At 35.3% G+C, this 23,049-nt stretch overlaps 1 protein-coding gene across 3 annotated transcripts in view; it reads right to left on the reverse strand.

Moving 5' to 3' along the window:
- Positions 1-5,533: 5,533 nt before the first annotated feature.
- The window catches only part of SMARCA5 (SNF2 related chromatin remodeling ATPase 5), a 41,201-nt gene continuing 23,685 nt past the window's right edge, over positions 5,534-23,049 (reverse strand). For all 3 annotated transcript variants that reach the window (XM_081811831.1, XM_006734926.3, XM_081811832.1), the window contains 14 exons: positions 21,151-21,377; positions 18,969-19,090; positions 18,735-18,887; positions 17,181-17,313; positions 14,614-14,762; positions 14,295-14,414; positions 13,365-13,475; positions 12,497-12,610; positions 12,192-12,314; positions 11,299-11,431; positions 10,353-10,471; positions 9,646-9,858; positions 7,544-7,651; positions 5,534-6,793 (listed from right to left, as the gene is read on the reverse strand). In XM_081811831.1, coding sequence (XP_081667957.1) covers positions 6,728-6,793; positions 7,544-7,651; positions 9,646-9,858; positions 10,353-10,471; positions 11,299-11,431; positions 12,192-12,314; positions 12,497-12,610; positions 13,365-13,475; positions 14,295-14,414; positions 14,614-14,762; positions 17,181-17,313; positions 18,735-18,887; positions 18,969-19,090; positions 21,151-21,377 — 1,891 coding nt within the window. In that variant the 3' untranslated portion in view covers positions 5,534-6,727. The remainder of the gene's footprint in view (positions 6,794-7,543; positions 7,652-9,645; positions 9,859-10,352; positions 10,472-11,298; positions 11,432-12,191; positions 12,315-12,496; positions 12,611-13,364; positions 13,476-14,294; positions 14,415-14,613; positions 14,763-17,180; positions 17,314-18,734; positions 18,888-18,968; positions 19,091-21,150; positions 21,378-23,049) is intronic.

Raw genomic sequence — 23,049 nt, forward strand, 5'->3', positions numbered from 1 at the left:
TGTAAATTCTAGCCATTCTGATTGGTGTGAGGTGGTATCTCATTGAGGTTTTGATTTGGATTTCCCTGATGCCGAGCGATATTGGGCACTTTTTCATGTGTCTGTTGGCCATTTGGATGTCTTCTTTGGAAAAATGTCTGTTCTTGTGGGAATCTGTATTTTTAACAAGCTCCCAGCTGCTGCCACTCCTGCCGGTCCTCAGACCACACAGTGGAGTAACACTGCTCTAATATATTTGGGACGTAATGACTTAAATGCTAGTATATTGAAAGATACCAGAGAAATTCCTGGTAAAACTGTCTGCATCTCTAAAATTTAAGATAAAAGCATTTTCTCTGACATAGTTTAGGTGAGGAAAATCATTCAATACTAAAAAAAAATCCATGTTACTTTGATGTCATGTTAATATAAAGGTATCTGTTGAACAGCTATTAAGATTTCATTTTGCTTTGGCAAAATGTTTTAAAGCAGTGCTCTGCAAATTTTTCTGTGCATATGAATCACCTTTGAGGATCTTATTAAAATGCAGATTTTAATTCAGCCCATCTGGCATGAGCTTTCTTTCTTATTTTTTGAAGATTTTTAGTAATCTCTACACCCAACGTGGGGCTCAAACTCACTACCCCAAGATCAAGAGTCGCTCCTCCAACTGAGCCAGCCACGCGCCCCTGGTATGAGGCTTTAGATTCTGCATTTCTAACAAAATGGTTCTAAAGGTTCAAAAACCTTCACCTAATCACTGTTAAGTCCAAAGATTACTGTGATCTCAATTTTCAAAATACATCGGACTCGTGGTGATACTTTTTGTCAGGTGAAACTTACACTGCTGAGTGATGCAGGAGACCTAAGCAGAAAAGTGGCTTCAGGAAAGGAGAGTCGTACACGGTGAGGATATTAGAATGCTCCCCCCGCTGTTTCTGCTGGCAAGTTTACCAGCGATCAGCAACCACCTAATCTTAGGCGGTAATTCTAAAACTTGACTGCCACAAATCTAAGTGTGGGGCCTGTGCACCAGTATTTTGGATCCAGATACAGCCATACCTCATTTAATTGTACTTTGCAGATACTTATTTACTTACTTACAAATTGAAGGTCTGTGTTTATTTATTGACAAATTGAAGGTCTGTGGCAACCCCGTATGGAGCAAGCCTATCAGTGCCATTTTAACAACAGCATTTGTTCATTTCATGTCTCTGATTCACATTTTGGTAATTCTCACAGTATTTCAAACTTCATTATGTTTGTTATGGTGATCTGTGATCTTTGATATTACTTTGTTTTGGGGTGCCATGAATCATGCCCATGTAAGAGGGCAAAATTAATGGATAAATGTTATGTGTGTTTTCACTGCTTCCCTAACTAGTTGTTCCCCATTTCTCTCCAGGCTTTCTTGTTAAGGGCTAATGCAGCTGGTGACTTTCAGTTGAAACCGATGTTCATTGACCATTCTGAAAATCCTAGGGCCCTTCAGAATTATGCTAAATGTACTCTGTGCTCCATAAATAGAACAAAGCTTGGATGACAGCACATCTGTTTACAACATGGTTTACTGAGTATTTTAAGCAAACTCTTGAGACCTCCTGCTCAGAAAAAAAGTTCTTTCAAAATATTACTGATCATTGACAATGCATCTGGTCCACCCAAGAGTTCTGATGGAGATAGATGGATGAACATTGCTTTCATGCATGCTAACAGCATCAATTTTGCAGCCCATGGATCCAGGAGTCATTTTGACTTTCAGGTCTTTTAATTTAAGAAATACATTTCATAAGGCTATAGTTGGCATAATGATTCCTTTGATGGATCTGGTCAAAGTACACTGAAAACCTTCTTGAAAGGATTCACTTTTTTTTTTTTTTTGAAGATTTTATTTGAGAGAGCTAGAAAGAACACAGATGGTAGGAGGGGCAGAGGGAAAAGCAGCAGACTCCACTTTGAGCAGGGAGTCCAACATGGGGCTCGATCCCAGGACCCCAAAATCATGACCTGAAGGTAGACGCTTAACCGACTGAGCCACCCAGGCGCCCCAGGATTCATTTTATTTTTTTTTAAAGATTTTATTTTATTTATTTATTCATGAGAGACAGAGAGAGAGAGAGAGGCAGAGGGAGAAGCAGGCTCCCCGCCGAGCAGGGAGCCCAATGCGGGGTTCAATCCCAGGATCCTGGGATCATGACCTGAGCCAAAGGCAGACGCCTAACCATCTGAGCCACCCAGGCGCCCCCCAGGATTCATTTTAGATACCATTGAAAAGATTCGTGATTGGGGCGCCTGGGTGGCTCAGTTGGTTAAGCGACTGCCTTCGGCTCAGGTCATGATCCTGGAGTCCCAGGATCGAGTCCCGCATCAGGCTCCCTGCTCAGCAGGGGGTCTGCTTCTCCCTCTGATCCTCCCCCCTCTCATGCTCTCTCTGTCTCATTCTCTCTCTCAAATAAATAAATAAAATCTTTAAAAAAAAAAAAAGAAAAGATTCGTGATTATTGAAAAGAGGTCAAAGTATCAACAGTAACAGGAGTTTGGAAGAAGTTGAGTACAACCCTCTTGGATGATTTTGAAAGGTTCAACACTTCAGTGGAAAAAGTAACTGCAGTCGGGGTAGGGGGAAGAACTAGAAGTGGGGTCTGAAGTTATGACTAAGCTGCTACAATCTCATGATAAAACTTTACTGAATAAGGAGTTGCTTACATGAGCAAAGAAAGTGGCTTCTTGAGATGGAATCTACTGACAAGGACGCTGTGAAGACTCCTGAAATGACAAAGAACTTGGAATATCCCATCAACTTAGTTAATAAAGCAGCAGCGGGAGTTTGAGAAGATGGACTCCAATTTTGAAAGCACTTCTAATGTGGGTAAAATGCTATCAAACAGCACTGCCTGCTACAGAGAAATCCCTCACAGGAGGAAGAAATCTTTCATGTGGCAAACTTCATTATTTTAAGAAACTGTCACAGCCACCCCGACCTTCAGCAACCACCATTCTGAGCAGTCAGCAGCTATCAACATTGAGCAAGACCCTCCACCAGTGAAAAGATTACAACTTGCTGAAAGCTCAGACGGTATTTTTAGCAATAAATTATTAAGGTATTGCTTTTTTAGACTACAAAATTACACTGTGTATGTAACTTTTATATGCAACATAGCCGTTTGACTCACTTTGTTGCCATATTCACTTTATTGCAATATTCACTTTATTGCAGGGGTCTGGAACTGAACCCCCATTATCTCTGAGGTATGCCTTTATACTGAAATAGGTTACACTATTTTTATAAAGAGTTGTTCCTTCCTTGAAAATGGTCCTAGGAATCAGGTCACAGACTGTCATACACCTAAAGCAAGCCCATCATTTTGCACTTGATTCAACCTCTTCAGACTGTTTCAGCTTGAGACCGCCCACTGAATTGCCCACAAAAACACTAACAAAGGTGTCAACGGCTGGCAGCTCCTCAGAAATGGAATTTATAAATATTCCTTAAAATGTTACTAGAACTGGGGCGCCTGGGTGGCTCAGTCGGTTGAGCGGCTGCCTTCAGCTTGGGTCATGATCCCAGGGTCCTGGGATTGAGCCCCGCGTCAGCCTCCCTGCTCATCTGGGAGCCTGCTTCTCCCTCTCCCACTCTCCCTGCTTGTGTTCCCTCTCTCGCTGTGTCTCTCTCTGTCAAATAAAATCTTTAAAAAAAAAAAAAAAGTTACTAGAACTAAACCCATCTATTACTCTAAGGACATGCAGATCTTTAAAAAATATTTTATATTTTCTTTTTGTAATATTTAAAAAGTATAATTCTAGTTGGAAAAAGTTGAAACTGCTAAAATTGGTTGTTAGATACCAAAAACTGGTCAATATATTGCTACTTCTATCATTCTCCCTTAACTAAACATAAGAGTATCCTGTAAAGACATTTAGAGGTCCATAAATGCAACTATCCCAAATTAGGGCTGTTTAGTTCAGATTCCATAAGTAAATAAAACACTGCAATGAGCATATGCAAGCACTGCTATAAAACTAACACTTTAAGTCTACTATATAAATTTTAAATGTCCTAAAATTTGAGAAAGAGAGAGAGAATGCGAGTGAGCAGGGGGGAGGCGCAGAGAGAGAAGCAGGCTCCCGGCTGAGCTGGGAGCCCGATGTGGGACTCAATCCCAGGACCCTGGGATCATGACCTGAGATGAAGGCAGACACGTAACCAACTGAGCCACCCAGGCGCCCTGAAATGTCTTAAATTTTTAAAAGGTTTGCCACTGGAAAAACTTCCATTATCTCTTCTCTCCAAGGTTCTGATTATTATTTAAAATATTGAAGTTGAAAGTAATGATTATATTTTATTAGTTTTACCTGGATATCTTCCCAAGAGAGTATAACCTTTCCAACAAATTATATAAAACCTTAATTATTAAATGAAATATTCTGGGGGCACGTGGGTGGCTCAGTCGTTAACGTCTGCCTTCAGCTCAGGTCACAGTCCCTGGGTCCTGGGATCGAGCCCATCAGGCTCCCCGCTCAGCGGGAAGCCTGCTTCCTCTCACTCCCCCTGCTGTGTTCCCTGTCTCTGTCAAACAAATAAATATTAAAAAAAAATAAATTCTGGGTAACAGATTACTGTGACCTTGGTCACCCATGTAAACTACCTAGTCTCTTCTAGGTTGCCTTTAGGCACTATTCTATTTTTGGATACCTAGTTCTTCAACTGAAAATTGAGGGTTATCAATTAGAAACTCATTTCCAATTTTGAGTCTATCTCCTCTACAATTTTCCCTCTTTTCAAAGTTACTTTTAGCTAATTTTTCCTTCTCTTAATTAGCAATATAATCAGAATCATGGCTCTAAAATATGCAGTAACTTCCTAATTGACCCGTGGAAAAGAAATGTCTCATACTTTGGCTAATTAAAATGCTGAATTTGGATATTTTTCTTTCATGCTTTTTTCAATTGTTTCCCTTTATATGTTTCTATTTTAGTCCCTCAGCCCTCAAGGTCTAAGCACTATACTTGATTCCTTTAACACATTCACACTCTCTCTCTTCCCACTCCTACTCCAAATGCCCCACCCCAACCAGATGGTATTAGCCTGTTTCTTTTCCTCTTGAAAACATTTCTTTGGTGACTTCCATAGTTTTCTTCAGCCTTATGGTTTTCCAAGTAGGTTGTCCAAAATTAGGCCACTACTCTTAATAATAATAACGCTTTTCATGAAAAAGTAACCATTTCCTCAAATTTTGAATACATTAGACCCATAACTGTTTCCAGAATCCAAGGTTAAAATGAGGACAATTTGGAGGGAGCAGAACAGAAACTCAAATTACAATTTACCATAAACACTTGATTTTGCTTGACACAGCAACAACTCCACATTTTGCAAACGTAAGCAGTATTAGTAATACTTTAGAAATCAGCATTATACATAAAAACCTCAATTATGTGTGGGCTGACAACAATGACAAATGACAAATTTTAGAAGAAATCTAAGGTAAAGAGATAATGTCCTAAGGGGGGAAAATCAAATAAGAAAATTAAAGAAATGGAAAGAAAAGACCACTTTAGGATTATAAAAGTTATATTTATTCACGATGCTACATTTATTGCATTCCCTTAGAAAAATGGAGAACTGTTTATGTACCCAATTTGCACATATAAAACTTTATACAAATTATGTGTAGCACATAAAGGCCTCTGGTACAGCTAAAATCCTGACACTACAATTTGGGTAATCCTGCTTCAGGGTCTCCAGTTTATCAAGTCTGTTCATAGAAAATAAAAACTGGTATTACACTCAATCTTGCCGTTCACACTTAGAAATTATTTTAAAATATAAAAATTTCAATTACTCTAAAAACTCAAGGTAAACTGGAAGGGGACACGCATTCTGTTACCAATTTCAATTTAACAGTATAACAAATCCATACTTTATTCTGGCTGGGTCTTTTTAAAAAACAAAAAACCACCTTAGTTTTGACATTATCTTTCTAAGTTGGTGCTGCTTCGAGAAGGTAATTTGTCAAAACATTTACCAAACAATTAAAAATAATATTCCTTTTACAAAATAGTACAGTAACACTTTAAGGAACCAGAAAATACTAAATGTCTTTGGCTATACAACTAAAAGGTCAGTTTTCCAACAGAATAGGGCATATTCACACCTCAGAACCAACTACAGAAACAGAAAGCATAACAGAAATATGCATAGAATTTAATGGTAATTTGTCTTGCCTTTTGTTCCATTCTACCCATGTAATAATCAAGGAGAATGCAATTTACATAATCTTCCCAGATGAGACTCTATATAGCACTACAAAGATACCCAAATTTCTGCAAAGGCAAAGTGAATTAAAACAATTACACAACTAAGTGAAGACCAAAGGGACAAATGTTATTTGCAATTTTTTTAGCTGTTTGCTTGTTTTTTAAGCTTTGAGTGTAGAAATTATAGCTGATAAACAAAAAGTCACAATCTTCACAAATGGAACTATAACAGAAAAATAAATCAAATGAAACATTTATTAATAAATGAAGCCTGTTTTATTACTTCAAGTGTTAATGATAAAAAAAATTTCAGCACAGCTGTTGCATTTAAAAAAGTGAAACTACATACTATGTTTCTAAGCTCAGTAAACAGATGAACCTGATGTCTTTGAATGACATAACAATTGAGCATTGTACAGTACATCTTATGAAGACCCGTAAATTAAAGAACTACTGGTTTAAAGTTAGTGATTATGAAACAAATATGTATTCATAGTTTCAGCTTCTTTTTTCTTCCTCGACCATCAGGTGCTCCATCCATTTTACGTTTCTGTGTCTGCAAATGAACAGAAGGATTCCTTTTCATCACAAGACTAATATTAAAGGTAAAATATATGGACTCTTTTACTTTACTAATAACTGCTACACAGTAACAAGTATTAGACTTTCTTACCCAGAATAATCTTAATTCTCCAAGTTCTTATCTACTCCTTTTACAAACACAAAAATTTTAATGCCAATGAAGTAATCTGTAATAGTAAATCAATACAGCAAACAAATATAACATGCCCTCATACCAAAAGAAAGCAGTACTAATTATTTTATGAGGTTTTACATAAATACCAGACATTACTCAGGCATTCATTTACTCATGACTTTCTAAATTACTACTAAATAAAAAGATGACTTCTTTTTCCTCCTAAAATACCTGTTTTCACATTGCTAAGATATCACTGGGACAATAAACTAAATCTCAGAAGTTAGTAAAGGCTGTAAAGCCACTGCTTTCCTATTATTTCTTTACATGTTCTAATTTATACCTTGCAGTCCACTCCCTAGGTCAAGTATAGGCTCTTGGCATTCACAAGACATACCTTCCCAGATTTTCATGAATCCCCAAATTATGGAATACCATCATAATGTGATATTCCCCATACGATGCAATCAAATTTAATTTATACTTTTAAAAGCAACTCAAGGCTGCACTTACAAAAAAGACTAACACATCAATGATAGCCAAGTAATGTTCAAACTCTTACAAAGACAAGTCTTCCAAGAAAATATTTACATATTCATGAATACTTACTGAAGGTTTTGGTCCTCTCTTCTTTTTCTCTGCCTTCTCCTTTTCTTCTAGTTCCATGTTTTCTCTTTCAATCAAGGTAATTAAGGTGTTACACCTCCTCTGGAGCTCCTAAATTATAAAGATAAATTTATATGGTAAACATGTATTTTCCACCTACAAGTTTTCATGATACCTAGGTTTTAAAATTGTAACACTTTAATAGTGTAGTATGTAATTATACATTCCCCCACAGATAAAATCTAAAACAGCCAAAAGAACTGATTTTTATATAATCCATGCTATGAGGATAAAGATATAAATGTTTTTACTTCATTATTTAAAACCATACTGTTATTTGTCTTCTTAAATCCTTCCTTCCCTTACAAATTCAAGCAGTGAAAATAAACAATATATGCTACACTGCTACTTAGTATCTATGCCTGAGAACTAGCCTATATATCCAAAACTGTAAGTGCACCTATTTCAGGGTCAAAATCAACCATAACTTTAATAAGTGTATATCCTCTTTCCCTTAAAAGCACAGTTACTAGAATCATGGTAGTCAGTGTACCAAATGCCAGCTTTCCCAATTGTGGAAAAATAGCTGAGATCTACATCATCTCTCTCTAGCAATCTACAACTCTTTGTGGAGGTTGTATAAAGTGTAGTGTAGCAGCAGTATGTAACTCTGAAAAAAACAGAAGTCCTTTTGCATCATTGCCGACTACTTACTTTTGTAAACAAAATGGTTTTCTTGTAAAAACACACAAACCACAATAAAATCACTTAAAAATACTATGTTACAGAAGACACCATACAAGGTTTAGAAATATTTGCAATATAATCTAGAGATAGAAGGTAATAAACTACAACATTAAAGTGCTGCACTCAACAGGTAAACTGAGGCACACATGCCAGAATGTGGTACAGATGTGCTAAGGTCTGAATACTCTTGGCTCTAAGGCAAGAGTATTTATCAGAAGGGGCCATTCACATACAATCATTTCTTATGTGTGCTCTAACATGAAACATGTCTGGAAATAAGAGTTTTAGACCATGGTACTGTACTGGTAAATCAACGTGATACTGCATTTTGTTTCACTCACTACAAAATCATTCTTATTAGCTATATAAATTGTTCCCACTTAAAGAAAGAACATAGAGCTGTAGCAACTGAATCAGTCCTTCCTCAAATTTTATTTATAATGCATTTATAATGCAACATTTCCCAAACAAGGATACACAAACAGTACCACTGTTAATGTTTAGTGAAAAATAACCCTTCAGTGGTCAAACATGAAAAGACTGTGTACTGTCCCCAATCTTGAAGAGTGATAACATACTTTAAATACACTGAGAGAAAATCTCACTATATAAAATGTTTAAACTTTGCCTACCCCAGTATATCCCAAACTTAAGAATACAAAACATTTTGGGCATTATCATCCTAAAGAACCAAGATGGAAGTTAAAAGCTTCAAAATGGTAAAATGCATAATAAAAAGGGCAATTCATCAAAGCTAAACTTTCCTGAATTATAACTTTAGGTCATTAGGAATGGAACTTGCTTATCAGAAACACTCTGGTATTGAAAATAAAGTGTTTTACTACATTAAGCTATTTTAAAATAATCCAGACCGGCAAATGCCTGAATATGAGTTCTTTCTTTCTTCATAGAAATGTGTTCATTTATAAAACCAAGATTATCTGAAAAATACAAGTTTTAAATTATGATCATCACATTCAGAAGGTGAAACTGATGGTGATGTTTCCTATTTAGAACCTGATTAAAGTTAAAAAAAAAACTAGTCCTTATCCTATGTAGTGATGTTAAAAGGTATGTGATATTAAAAAAAAAAAAAAAAAGGTATGTGATATTAAAAGAGGATGAAACCAAGAAATTTTTTTAAGTTATCCATGATAATAGATTTTTAACTGTAGATGAGAACGGTTTTCTAAGGAACTGATTTAACCCATGATACTTACACTACTGTAACAAAAATGTACTCCAAAGATGGGGTGAAACCACAATTTTCTCTTAATAAGTTACTTACCTTAAAGAATATTAACCAATACTTACTCTGAACTGTTTGCTACATTACACAGAAAGGCCCAGGGACTCACCATTGCAGTTCTGGACTTAAGAAACCAGTCAAATCTGAACTGAGGAGAATTGCGAATACACTGTCGTAATTCATCATAAACGTTTTCTTTGTCGAATCCAAGTTTGTGAAGCATACAAATTAGGAAACGATCCTCTTCTTCAGTGTAGTTTTTCCCTTTATTAGTACCATATGATATTCTCAGCTGATGAAAAGGTGCTTTGTACCGTCCAATCTATCAAGTAAAATTTTATATAAAATATAAATCCTATATAATCTGTATTTCAAACTTAGCTTTAGTAAAATTAGCTAAAAATGTTCCATTCCAAATCAGAATTTTCTATCCAAAGCACCTCAATCGCATTATATAACCTTTGCTGTGAAAACAACTTCATAGTCTTTATTATTCTAAAGAGAAATACAGGCTCAGACTTTGTAGGAAAAAGCTAATCATAGGGACTCTCAGATATATCAACTGAAGTACTAAGGTAAATTCTGTTAAGAATACCTGTAACATTTGAATATTGTTCTTTGAAGAAAATCTTCATTTTAAACCATTCATTTCATTATTAACACAATGTATTATTTGTTTCAGGGGTACAGGTCTGTGATTCATCAGTCTTTACACAATACACAGCACTCATTTCCTTTTAAAAAGTTACTTTAACTCGCATATTCTCAGCTAGGAGTTATACCACTAACTACCATATTTATTAATACACAAAGTACCTTCGTATCAAGTGCTTTTTTGATACTAATTCTTCTTTGAATTCTTGCCTCTCCCCTTTCAATCTGAGCCATAATCTTCTCTATGTCCTGGAGTTCATTGCATCTTTCCCAGAATACAGCTGGTAAAAGAGTAAAAATTGGACAGATGGGGCAAGTGAACGAAATGGGGAAAATATAAATAACTTATCATAAATAATTTGCTAAGGATTAAGAAATGTTTTCATTTCTCTCACATCTAATACTACAAATAAGTCAATTATTTAATTTCTCAGTTTCCTTAACTGTAAAAAAAAATGAGATGAACTGGGTGATTTAAGTATCTCCCAACTCTTAAATTTCTATTCTTGAATTCTAAGCACACTCATCGCCGCACAACTACCTCTTCACTTGACAATCCAAGTGATTTCAGGAAACACAGGCATATAGTACTTGAGAAGTTATAGAAAAAAATAAAATGGGGCGCCTGGGTGGCTCAGTCATTAAGCGTCTGCCTTCGGCTCAGGTCATAATCCCAGGGTCCTGGGATCAAGCCCCGCATCAGGCTCCCTGCTCCACGGGAAGCCTGCTTCTCCCTCTCCCACTCCCCCTGCTTGTGTTCCCTCTCTCGCTGTGTCTCTCTCTGTCAAATAAATAAATAAAATCTTTAAAAAAATAAAAAAATTAAAATAAAATAAAATGAAAGCACAATTATTCAGTGACCTATTCTTATTTTCTTAGCAATAGCCAGTTGGCTAGGGTAAAAAAAAAAAATAGTAACAACTATGCCATTTTAAAAAAGAGAACATTTTCCAACTCAAGTTTTTTAAAAACACAAAAAATAAGGCCCTAAAAGTGGTGGCAAAATTTAGCTTATCAAAACATAATTCAGAATAATAAAATCTGAACTCAACAGCTCTCCAAAAACCTGAGAACATTCTTATATCTATTAAAATAATAAAAGAATTACCTGAATACTCAATTACTTCTTCCGGAGTTTTTCCTTCTACTTCTCTTGCTATATTTTCAATATCATCACGACCCCACTTCTCATTAGCTTTGATAAACTGATTAAAATCTCTCTTATTCCAATTGGTAAATCCCTTCAAGGCAATGGAAACAAAACATTTAACAACAGCACACTGAACGTGGATAAGATGCTATTACACATACCAATATTTCTAAAGTATTAGAAAATTTTCAATTACTCTTAGGTTTTAAGTTCTTTTAAAGTGGTAACTTTTCATACACCTACATGTGCATTTTCAGCAATACATCACATATTGCTTACATAACCAAGCAATTAAATCTCAGTGGAAGAGCTTAAGTAAGGAATGCTGAATGAAAAAGTAACATTTTTGCTGAACTCTGAAGGAATAGCAGGAGTTTGCAAACAGCAATAAACATAAGACTGAAGAGCAAAGATGTATCAAGTGGGAAAATGGAAGAAAAATAAAGCATCAAAAATAGGTTAAGGCCAGATTCTAAAAGACCCTGATTAAACTATAAAGACTGTTAAACAAAAGAGTACCAAAGAGAGACCTGTAATTAAGAACAGTAACATAGTACTGTTCCAATGCGGAAGAGTCACAGGAAAAAAAAATGAATACCGGAAGAAAGGTAATCAAAAGGATATCCACTCTACCAAGGCTGGTGCAAATCTACAAATCTACTCAACTACCTCAACAACTACTGATAATCAAAATGTAGCATATACCCATATGCTCATGCTTTATCATTTCCAATTACTCCATTTTCGAAAGAAAAAACTTGTACTTCTTTGTATACCCCAACATGACCTAAACACAGTACCTTACAAAGTAATGGTTACTAAATTTTATTTTGAATAAAGACTCTATATACCTGTGTTAGAAGCTTCTCTTTTTCCTCTAACTCTTCGTCATTAAGGGGTTCAGCTTCATCAATTTTAAGCTGTTCTTCTTTTTGTGCCTGTGCTGCATTTGGTAGGTCAGGATTTCGAGGCACCTAAAAAAAATATTTTTTTATGTCATCCATCAGCAGATTTTAGGAATTAATGTGATGAACTAAATTCTTAACCAACCAAATGATATTTTACACGTTTTAATACAACCATGAAAAAACAAAACGAAAATTTGTTTTAAATTTAAAACAAACCAGATTAGTATGAACAGTGTTATTCCCATTACCTTATACCCAATAGTTTTTCTGTAATAGAGAATTTCTTTTTCCAATAATTCAAATAAACGTGGAGGAAAGAACTGGAAATCCTGAACATTAGGTTGTTTTGGAGGTCGAGGAGCCTAGAGTAAAAAAACAATTATCATCCATAAAAAAGAAATTCTTTTGCTTTAATTGTAATCTTCCCTTTTCCATAAACTATGATGGCCAATTCTCCAAGCAACTGAATCTATCATTAATAATGAACATGAGGGGCACCTGGGTGGCTCAGATTGTTAAGCATCTGCCTTCAGCTCAGGTCATGATCCCAGAGTCCTGGGATCGAGCCCCACATCGGGCTCCTGGCTCAGGGGGAGCCTGCTTCTCCCTCTCCCTCTGCCTCTCCCCCTGCTCATGCTCTCTCTCTCACTCTATGTATCTCTGTGTCTCAAATGAATAAATAAAATCTTTTAAAAAAAAATAATGAACATTAATCAAACTTTAAATGCATACATTCACAACTAATTTTTAGAAAACTTTTTAACAAAAACTGAAGGAAATACACCGTAAGAAGCCACAAAAGATTCTAATTCTCAATCTGATTTAACTGTAAGAATATAAGAAAAATAGGGACACCTGGGTGGCTCAGTTGGTTAAGTGTCTGCCTTCAGTTCAGGTCATGATCCCAGGGTCATGGGATCGAGTCCTGCACTGGGCTCCTCGATCAGGAGGGAGCCTGCTTCTACCTCTGCCTGCCGCTCCCCCCGCTTGTGTGCTCTCTCTCCCCCTCTCTCTCGCAAATAAATTTAAAAAAATTAAAATCTTAAAAAAAATAGAATATAAGAAAAAAATTTACATTTCGATATTTTTGGATATTTTATTGCTCTGTCTACTCACCTTGGGTGCTTTGGGTTCACTGACACGAAGAGCTTCCCTAAAATAGGCATCAACAGCATAGTTGGCTTTTCTTTCTCGTTTAGGTGGCTCAATCCACTCTGTGAATGCAATCTAGCATATGGGAAACAATTCGTATCACCAACTTTGATTATTTACAGTCACAAATCTTAGGTGAACACAACTCACTGTGTACATCATTACAAATGTTGTTAGTGAGATATTCGTTAGATCCTGGACTATAAGCTCTACGAGGCTAGGACTATGCTACTTTGCCCAAAACTATGTAATTAATACATAGGACACTGTCTAGTGAATAGCATAGATATACAGCAAGTATTTCCTGACCAAATGGAGAACATTCGGGGGTTGGGGGGACGACCTACAGAATATATGCTATAACCCAAACTAGGAGAAAAATGTAGATACGTATTTAGCCTAGAAAAAAATTCAGAGGATATACAAACCTAAATGTTAACAGAAAAAACATTGAGTAGAACTATTTTTTTTCTTCCAACTTGTAGTTATTTTCTAATTTCTCTACATACTAACAAATATTACTTGAGAAACTCGGAAGTTTTTTCCCTTTAATTATTACCATGCAATTCTGTTTAAAAAAAAATCTAGTAAGGTGGTGGCAATTTTTTTGCCAATTATTTTAATTTTCAAAGATTCCAATTATAAATCACCCCACACAATATATTTCAACTATAAATGTATACAGTAAGCCTCATAACATAAATTTTGAAAACATTTCAGAGTTTACTAACTGAAAATTCGACATTACATGTAAAAATGAAAATAATTTAGATGTGAATATATAGAAATGACTGCGTTGAGACAAATTTACAAGGCATTACACCTAACACTTAAAATTCCAAGTTTCAAGTAAAATAAAGTCTTCAAGTAATCAAAATGTCTTTCAAAAATTACCTTTTGTTTCTCTCTATAATCCTCTCCTTCAAAGTTATAAACACTCGACTCTGTATCCATTGTAAAGTTTCTAAGTGAGCTTTCACCCATCTTGGAGAGCTTTTCATTCATCTCTGCAGTCTACGGGAAAAAAACACCCTATTAGATTGAGAATAAAAAAAAAAAACAAAAAAAAAACCTTGAGAATTGTAGTTAAAATAAGTTAGGCTTTGCAGTACATAAAAGCTTTTTTTGGTTCACCTAACAAGTATTTCCTCAAACAGTCCTGATTTAAAACATTTTATATATTAAAAACATTATCATTTAACCTATTCCTCACCTTCTTTGCACCTCTTTCCAAAATACCATCAATATCCTCATCAGTAATCTCACTTTCTTTTGAAGCAAATACATGTGTTGCCCCATGTCTAATCATTTGAAGCATTTCATCTTTCCCAATTTTGTTCAGATTCTGATCCACAAGCCTTCCTGAAAAAAAAAAAGTGTTGTATAATGTTAATCGAACAAGGTCTGTTTTACTGAAAACTTGGAACTTTAAATGTTAGATGTAATACCATGTATTTTGCCTCAAGCATCCATCATTTATTTACTTCTGATAATTTTCATTTTCACATAAAGCAATGTCAGATTCTTAGTTGTAAGCTTTAAAATATTCTAAAGTTAACCTATTACATAATGAAGCCTACTGTATACCATCTCAATAAAATGTACTCTTGAATGGGCGGAATAACAGCAAAAGTTGGGATGTTTGAAAATAAAAATTATTAGCAAGATTTTTTAAAGTATCAACAGATGAGATCATTATAAAGACAAGAAGTTTCTGATAAGCAGAAAGACATTAATACTAATACTCCATCAGCTTTTTCTTAGAAAAGTACAAAAAAGAAGACAAAAAGGTGAAGTACAAAAATACCTTCGTATTACCAAGCTTTAGCTAAGGACTGAAATACACATCAATTTCTGAAAATGTCCTAGTCTTAAGAACTGAAACTCTTATTTTGATCATAGAAGACATTCAACCTAAGAAAACTAAGATCTTCAATTGGTAGGAATTTGGCCAACCCTGTAATTTGTGTTTTCAAAAACACAGGAATCAAAACAAACAAACCAAAATACCATAAAGAATTATTTCTACCCTAAAGGGCCATTCACATAAACTTACATAAAGCTTCAATTTTTGTATTCCAACCAACTTGTAATGGATGAATGGATAAAGACCAAAGTTGTTCTCCTGGATCTTAAATGCTTGTGTATCATGGCTTTGGATCCCTAACAGAATCCACCAACATCTATGAGACTTTCAAAGTTAGGATTTATATTTAGAACGTTTCTTTGGTTTGAAAGCGATCTCACTATCAAAATGTTCTGTCTTATTGAAACTACTTCCCCACTGGACAGAGGAGGAGCTGTTCAGACATAAAGCAGTTCTACGATTTCTCATTATTTTTAATTACATCCCTTACACTCCACAACCAGTAATACAAAGGTATACACCTAAGGCTTGCTATCTGACTAATGCCTACAAAACTATTAGCACAAAATTTCGCTCTAAAATTTGCCCCCCCAAAACCAAAAAACTAAGTAAAAAAACTCAAACAGCTTTTCTAAGTTGATTATAAATGTTCATTCTTTTTTAAAAAGTGTTTCACAGATGAGAATAATTAAAATATTACAAGGCAAATGTTCTTCTAAAAACATGGATGAAGAATGTGAGGGGGAAAAGAACTAGCCATTACATTACCATGAGAAACCTTTCTGTTTGGCAGTCTCCAGAGACTTTCATAAGTAAACACTTCCCTCTAATAGTTAATATAGTTCTTGGTCTTAGATGCGTCACTTCCTAGCTACATGCACAGTAAACAAGTGACTTGCCTCTATTTCTCATGCCAACCTCAAGCTGGCTAAAGGAGATAATGGATGCAAAGTATTTAGTACCTTGCTTGGCACAAAGTAAGCACTTGATAATAAGTAATTATTAATAAAAACTAACAATAAGCCATCATTTATTTCACATATTTAGAGATGTAGCTAACACTATGGTTGGCATTAACAGAATATGAAAGAAATATAACATTCCCTTACTTACCTGGAAATTAAAAGCCGGTTAACAAAATGAAGTCACCCAATACGGAATCATCAGCTAACAATATACACAGTGTATCTCTCCTTATAGACAGATTAAAAGTACATGCTCATAATGCAAATTTGAGAATGAAAGAAACCAATATGAGCCTGAGGTTACTGAGCATTCCCACTCTCACCCTCTAGTCCTATTTACATAAATGTTTATTCTGGGCCTCCCCTCTCACTAAATTAAAAACTCCATGAGAGTAAGAACATTTGTTGCTTTCTTTCACCATTGTATTCTCAGCACTAAGAACAATGCCTCGCATCTGGTGGCTGTTCAGTAAATAGTTGCAGACTAGAAAAAAAAATAACATCAGATTCTTTGAGTTTCATTTTTATTTCTTCATTTTACCCCAGAATAATTAACAGAGTACTTTTTAGTACATGTAAATTATACTCACCACAGCTCTATTTAATATGTACCACACTGAATGCTGGGTATTTTATATCATTTCCCCCTTTAATCCTTAAAAATACTAAACTTTAATTCTCTTTATCCCCATTTAACAGATGAGGAAACAGGCTTAGATGGTATAAAAGAACTGCTGACTGGCAAAGCCAATATGCAAACTTCAACCTTCCTGAGCCCATACCTATCCTCTTATTAAAAGTAAAACTTACTATTTTCTGGAATATGAATATTGTTCAGGCTGCCAACTTGATTCCATAGATGCTCAATAACAAGAACCTCCTAAAAAATCTAGGAAAAAAATATTTGTTAATCCAACTTGGTAAATTTTTTAAAGCTCTAAGGCTCACCTTGTTGAATGACTATTGAATCCAGTCTGAGTTTCATCTCAGCACGTTCCACTATTCTTTCTTCCACAGTGTTATCAGTTATAAAGCGGAACACTCTAACGGTCTTGGTTTGTCCAATTCTATGTGCTCGGTCCTAGGCAAATTACCATGTTATTCTGAATACAGTTAAAAATTACATAAATAACATATGACTGTGTATAGTGAAAAGCAAAATTAAAATATTCTCAAGTGTGGAAGTTCTTAATGTAACAAAACTATCCTAAAAATAAATTTGTATTAGATTAGTATTTCCTAGATTCTCAAAGTTTCTCCATTTCAATCAAATTAATTGGTTATCAAAGGAAAACTTTTAGGAGGTATGGAACACAACAGATGCTGAATCCGTGAGAAACTATCTGGTTACTTTCACTAGATTATACTGAAATAGAATTCACATGTTTCCAGGGGCGCCTGGGTGGCTCAGTCCATTGAGCATCCAACTCCTGATTTCCGCTCAGGTCATGATCTCAGGGTCCTGAAACCAAACCCCACGTCCCTTTCCCCTCTGCTCCTCCCCCAGCTCCCGCTCTCTCTCACATAAATAAAATCTTAAAAATAAGTAAATAATAAAATTCACATGTCTCCAAATAAGAAAGACAAAATTATAATTAAGTTGGATGATAAGGGGTTTTTTTTAATCTATTTTTCTTAGGTTTAGATTCAAATTGTTTTTCTACCTAAATCATATATAAATTTTCACTGATATTAGGGAAATAAGTGACATAAATAAAAGAACTCCACAAACATAAATATCCTAGTCTTTAAATTCACCCAAAATAACTACATACAAGTAGTCAAATTAATTTGAATTCCGTTTCTGTTTAACTTAAGTTCACAAAACACATTCTTACAAAACATCCCTATTGGTAACTGATCAATTTTCCTCAACCACCCTTATAGAGTATAGGATAAAACCAACGCCAGAGTTATGGTCACCAATACCATGGGTCAAGTCATTAACAGTATCAAACTTAAAAATTTGTAAGTTTTCATATTAATCTACAGATCATAAATTTTCTCAACCTAAGAATGATCTTCCTGTTCTAGCCAAAGAACTTCCACACAGGGGTATAAATTTTAAGCATCCAACGTGGTAGGAAGGTTTGTAGCTCACCAAACCTGTTTCCCTTTCCTCCTAAGGCACAACTATACTATAATTTGCCAATTCCCTTGCACCCAGTTACGCTATATGATTAAGTGCTGGCCAATGATTGTGACTTTCAGGTCTGACCCATAAAAAATTTCCTAGGCAATCCTCAACTCTATTCCCCCCCTTCTGCCATCAGGATGCACAGGATACAGCTAGACTCCAAGGTTCTAAGATATGGCAAAGCTATGAGATAGAGATATCCTGCTTTAGATGAGAGATCACCTATAAAACACCCTCTCTGAATTATTAGGTCAGAGAAAAAACTCTACTGGGTTAAGTCACTGACATTTAGAGACCATTAGCTTGCTCTAATGAAAATATTAAGCTCTAAGAAAATATTAAGAATGTATTTACTGTTCTCTTACCATAGCCTGGAGATCTACTTGGGGATTCCAATCTGAATCATACAAAATTACTACATCAGCAGTAGCAAGATTAATGCCAAGACCACCAGCACGTGTGCTTAACATGAAAACAAACTTTGTGCTGTTTGGCTCATTGTATGCATTGATGGACTCCTATAGATATAAAATAAAACAAATGTCAGGAAATTATTTTATCTGATAATTTCTTACCTTCCCTCCCTGGATTTTACTCACTTGTCTCTCATCATGGGGTGTCTGCCCATCCAATCTACAGTACTCATAATTTCTCCACATGCAATAATCTTCCAAAATATCCAATACCCTTGTCATCTGACTGAAGATTAGTACTCGTGAACCTGTTAGCAAACAGAACAGTTCATTTTCAGAAGCTTCAAAGGTAAAAAAACTGAAGGCGCCTGGGTGGCTCAGATGGTTAAGCGTCTGCCTTCGGCTCAGGTCATGATCCCAGGGTCCTGGGATCGAGTCCCGCATCGGGCACCCTGCTCCTTGGGAGCCTGCTTCTCCCTCTGCTTCTCTCTCTCTCTCTGTCTCTAATGAATAAATAAATAAAATCTTCAAAAAAAAAAAAGGTAAAAAAAACTTATTTAAAAATTTAAGGCTAATCAGGGCGCCTGTGTGGCTCAGTCGTTAAGCATCTGCCTTCAGCTCAGGTATGATCCCAGGGTACTGGGATCGAGCTCCACATCAGGCTCCCTGTTCGCTGGGAAGCCTGCTTCTCCCTCTCCCACTAGCCCCCTGCTTGTGTTCCTGCTCTCGCTGTCAAATAAATAAAGTCTTTAAAAATAAATAAACAAATAAATATTTAAGGCCAATCAAAACTAAGACTAACCAGTTACCCCTTAATTCTAAGTTACCTAGTTCGTTATAAGACAAAAAACCATACATTATTTATTTATCCAAGTCAGTTATTCTCCCCATTTTTCCCATAATGGCACAAACAGAAAAGGGTAATACCTTTACAACACACTAAGATAAACGGAAAAGGTATTTGTTCTGACCTGGCTGTCCCAAGGCTGAGAGAATCCTTTTTATTCCACATGCATTGAAAAATAACCTTCCACCACCCCCCCCACCACCACTGCAATTCTCCCATGTGCATGGCCCTGAACATTCCCCAACACATACCCCAAACCCATCTCATTCTAGTTCTGAAGACTGTAACATAAATGTGGCCTCACCATCTACATGGTCATCTTTCACTTATGCCATGATTCAAGTTATTCAACTGCCTTCCATTTCTTTAGCCAGCTGCACAATGCCTTCAGAGCAGAATGTATGAAGACCAAGGAGTCATTATAAAAAAATAAAGATTATGAAATTATCTTGTCTTGGAAGCTGAGGCTGATAATCTGCTGGTGTCTCACCTTATACCCGAGATGCCTAAGGATGCTCAATAGTCCCCATTTTCCTTTCAGAGTTTAATATAGCTTTCGTTAATATCTGAGTATTTCTACCAAGTTCTTGTGATTCCTTTCCACCAATTCAATCCTTTACTACTTAGCTTTCAAGAAAAGTATTTTAAAAAATATATTTCCACAAAAAAGTGTAAAAGCAAGAAAAAAGTAAACCAATTCACTGACAACTCTTAGAAGGTTGATAGTCAATATCCTAGAGGTGACTGGTACAAAAGTCATTCTTACGAAAACACACAAGAGAAACACAAATGGAAAAATCTGAAATCTGACTGTATTATTTCACATTACAGAATTAAAAATTTGTGTATGAAAAGCTCTGATGTATGGGACTTGCTTCAAATTAACCTGCGAGGAGGAAAGCAGGTACAGTACAGATGTAAACAAGTTTTGCCATGAGTCTGTAATTACTGAAGCTGGCATCACACTAAATATATTCTACATTCATGTATTTTAAATACATCTCTATACATACTACATACTCATTTTCACATAAAAAGCAAGCATGTTACAAACAAAACTGCTTTGGGTCCATGCACATGTTTAATAATTTATTACTGTTTAACTTTATTACTTAAATTTAAATAATTTATTGTCATTTAAATAACTTAAAAATCCACATAAATAATTAAAAAACAACGTATGAACACAACAACACTGTCTACCAAAGTATCTGGGAACTATGTGTGGAAAGAGCATTCTTGGCACTTTATAACAAAAAGCTGACATATCTGGGAAAGCAAATATAAATTGAGAACTCTCCCCAAAATCCAGGATTATAACTGCCCTATTGATCCCTAAGAAGATTTATAAGCCTAAAATTGGGGGGAGAAATGAAGTTCAGATAATGGACAGGGAAGTTCTTAAATGTCCCACACTTCAAGTTTATAAAAGTGCCAGGATTAGAATTTCAAACTGTAGTGGTCCCTTATTTCACATCAGAATTTCATCACTTCTCAATTTGTTACCAGTAACGTAGTTACCTTGTTCTTTTAATTTAGGGAGCAGCTTGTCTAACACCACCATTTTGCCACTGTTGGTAACTAGATGCATATCTGTTGTATAAGGTGGACCAGGTTCAGCTCCATCAAATAGATACGGATGATTACAGCATTTCCTCAACTGCATCAGGATGTTCAATAATCTCATTTTGTCCATCTTCCCTGCAGAGTTTAATATATCTATATCCTTCATTAATATCCGAGTATACCTATTGAGAAGAAAAATATTTTAAAAGGGTTCAAATGTGCCCTAACCAGTCCCTATTACTTTCCATACTTAATTCCCTCCCCTACCTCAACCCAAAAATACCTGTGAAGAACAACCCATCAACTTCTAAGATGTGGTTAGGAGTTTACCATGTATTAAAACATCTTTCTCTTTCCTTGTTTTTCTTTATTCCTCCCATTGTTCTAATGTTCACACTTACACTTTGGGCCTTGAGATCCAAAATAGTATGTCTCCTTGGGATGAATTAAAACAAAGCAGTATGACACAACATTTTTAAATAATTAAGCAAAACTTAAAACTTAAGTTTTATTTTTTTTAATTTTTTTATTTTTAAGTAATCTCTACACCTAACATGGGGCTTGAACTTACAACCTCAAGAATAAAAGTCACATGCTCTACTGACTGAGCCAGCCAGGCACCCCAAAACCTAAGTTTTAAACATAATTTTAATTTGTAGTCTTTTCCAGTGGAAGAGTGTCAATATTCAATTACTATTCAATGCAGTTAGTGTAGCATTTGGGTGAGAACAGGAAGATCTAAGGAGGGAGGAAGAATCATGATAGGGTAAGGCATGATGATGAGAATAAAATGAAATCAATGTGATTTATATATAAATAAAAGTACATGAGGGAGGGGGAGATATGAGGGCAGTAAAACTATAGCCACAGGCTAAGGACGGATTGTAAAAAGCCTTGAATGCATATCAAGAATGTAAGCATCCTGCAGGAAAGAGCAATCTATCTAAATACCAAAGTTTCAAGACCTTGAATCCTCTGAGCAAAATAACTTCAATAACCTAAGCAATATATGCATAACTCCAGTTACGAGACATAAAGTATTACTCAAGGCAGACCTTTCCATACAATTCTGGCTGATTAAAGTTCACTAATGTTTAACTAAAAGATTTCTCTTCCCTTAACACTAACTCATGTCACAGTTCTGTTATTTTAGAGCCATACAACTGCTACCTTATAAGTCTTCCAAAAGTTTTAAGAACATTTAGGACGGACTACTTTCTACAGTGGTCATGTCTTTCCTAGATAACATGCCCATTTCTTTACATTCTATCCTTTCTTTTTACCAACAACTCCAGCCTCTTGCAAATACTTATCAATATTAAGTATGGAATTAAATACACTTGAAATGTAGTGTAACCAGTAAAGAATAAGTATGGCTATTTATTTCTCTCCTTTGAACACTATACTTATGTTAACATATGCTAAGGTAACAATCTTTTCTACAGCCATTTCACATTGTTGATTCATGATGACCTTTCTATCTGTAAAAAAAATTTAATACTAAGTTAGTGGTTTCTAGCTTTTTGGATTTCATACACCCATAAAACCTAAAAAAAAAAAAAAGAAAAGAAAAGAAACTTACAAGGTTTTCAACATTTTTATTATGCCCTAGAGAGGTGTTGAAAAATAACTACCTTATATTACCACCATAAATTCACAAAGGGAATCCTGCCTAAAATAAAACATCTGCTCAGAATGGAGTCTTTTAAATTAAATATATGTAACAGTTTTATGGACTAAAAGAAAGCACCTAAATTTTCTCATATCTCTACAATCTCCAACTCCATCAGATCAGCCCTAATCCATAATCCAGTACTTATGAACCACCAAGGTAACCATCTGTCTGCATCTGTG

Source organism: Leptonychotes weddellii, chromosome 2, assembly GCF_054177405.1.
Source record: "Leptonychotes weddellii isolate Sample4059 chromosome 2, ASM5417740v2, whole genome shotgun sequence".
Taxonomy (NCBI): domain Eukaryota; kingdom Metazoa; phylum Chordata; class Mammalia; order Carnivora; family Phocidae; genus Leptonychotes; species Leptonychotes weddellii.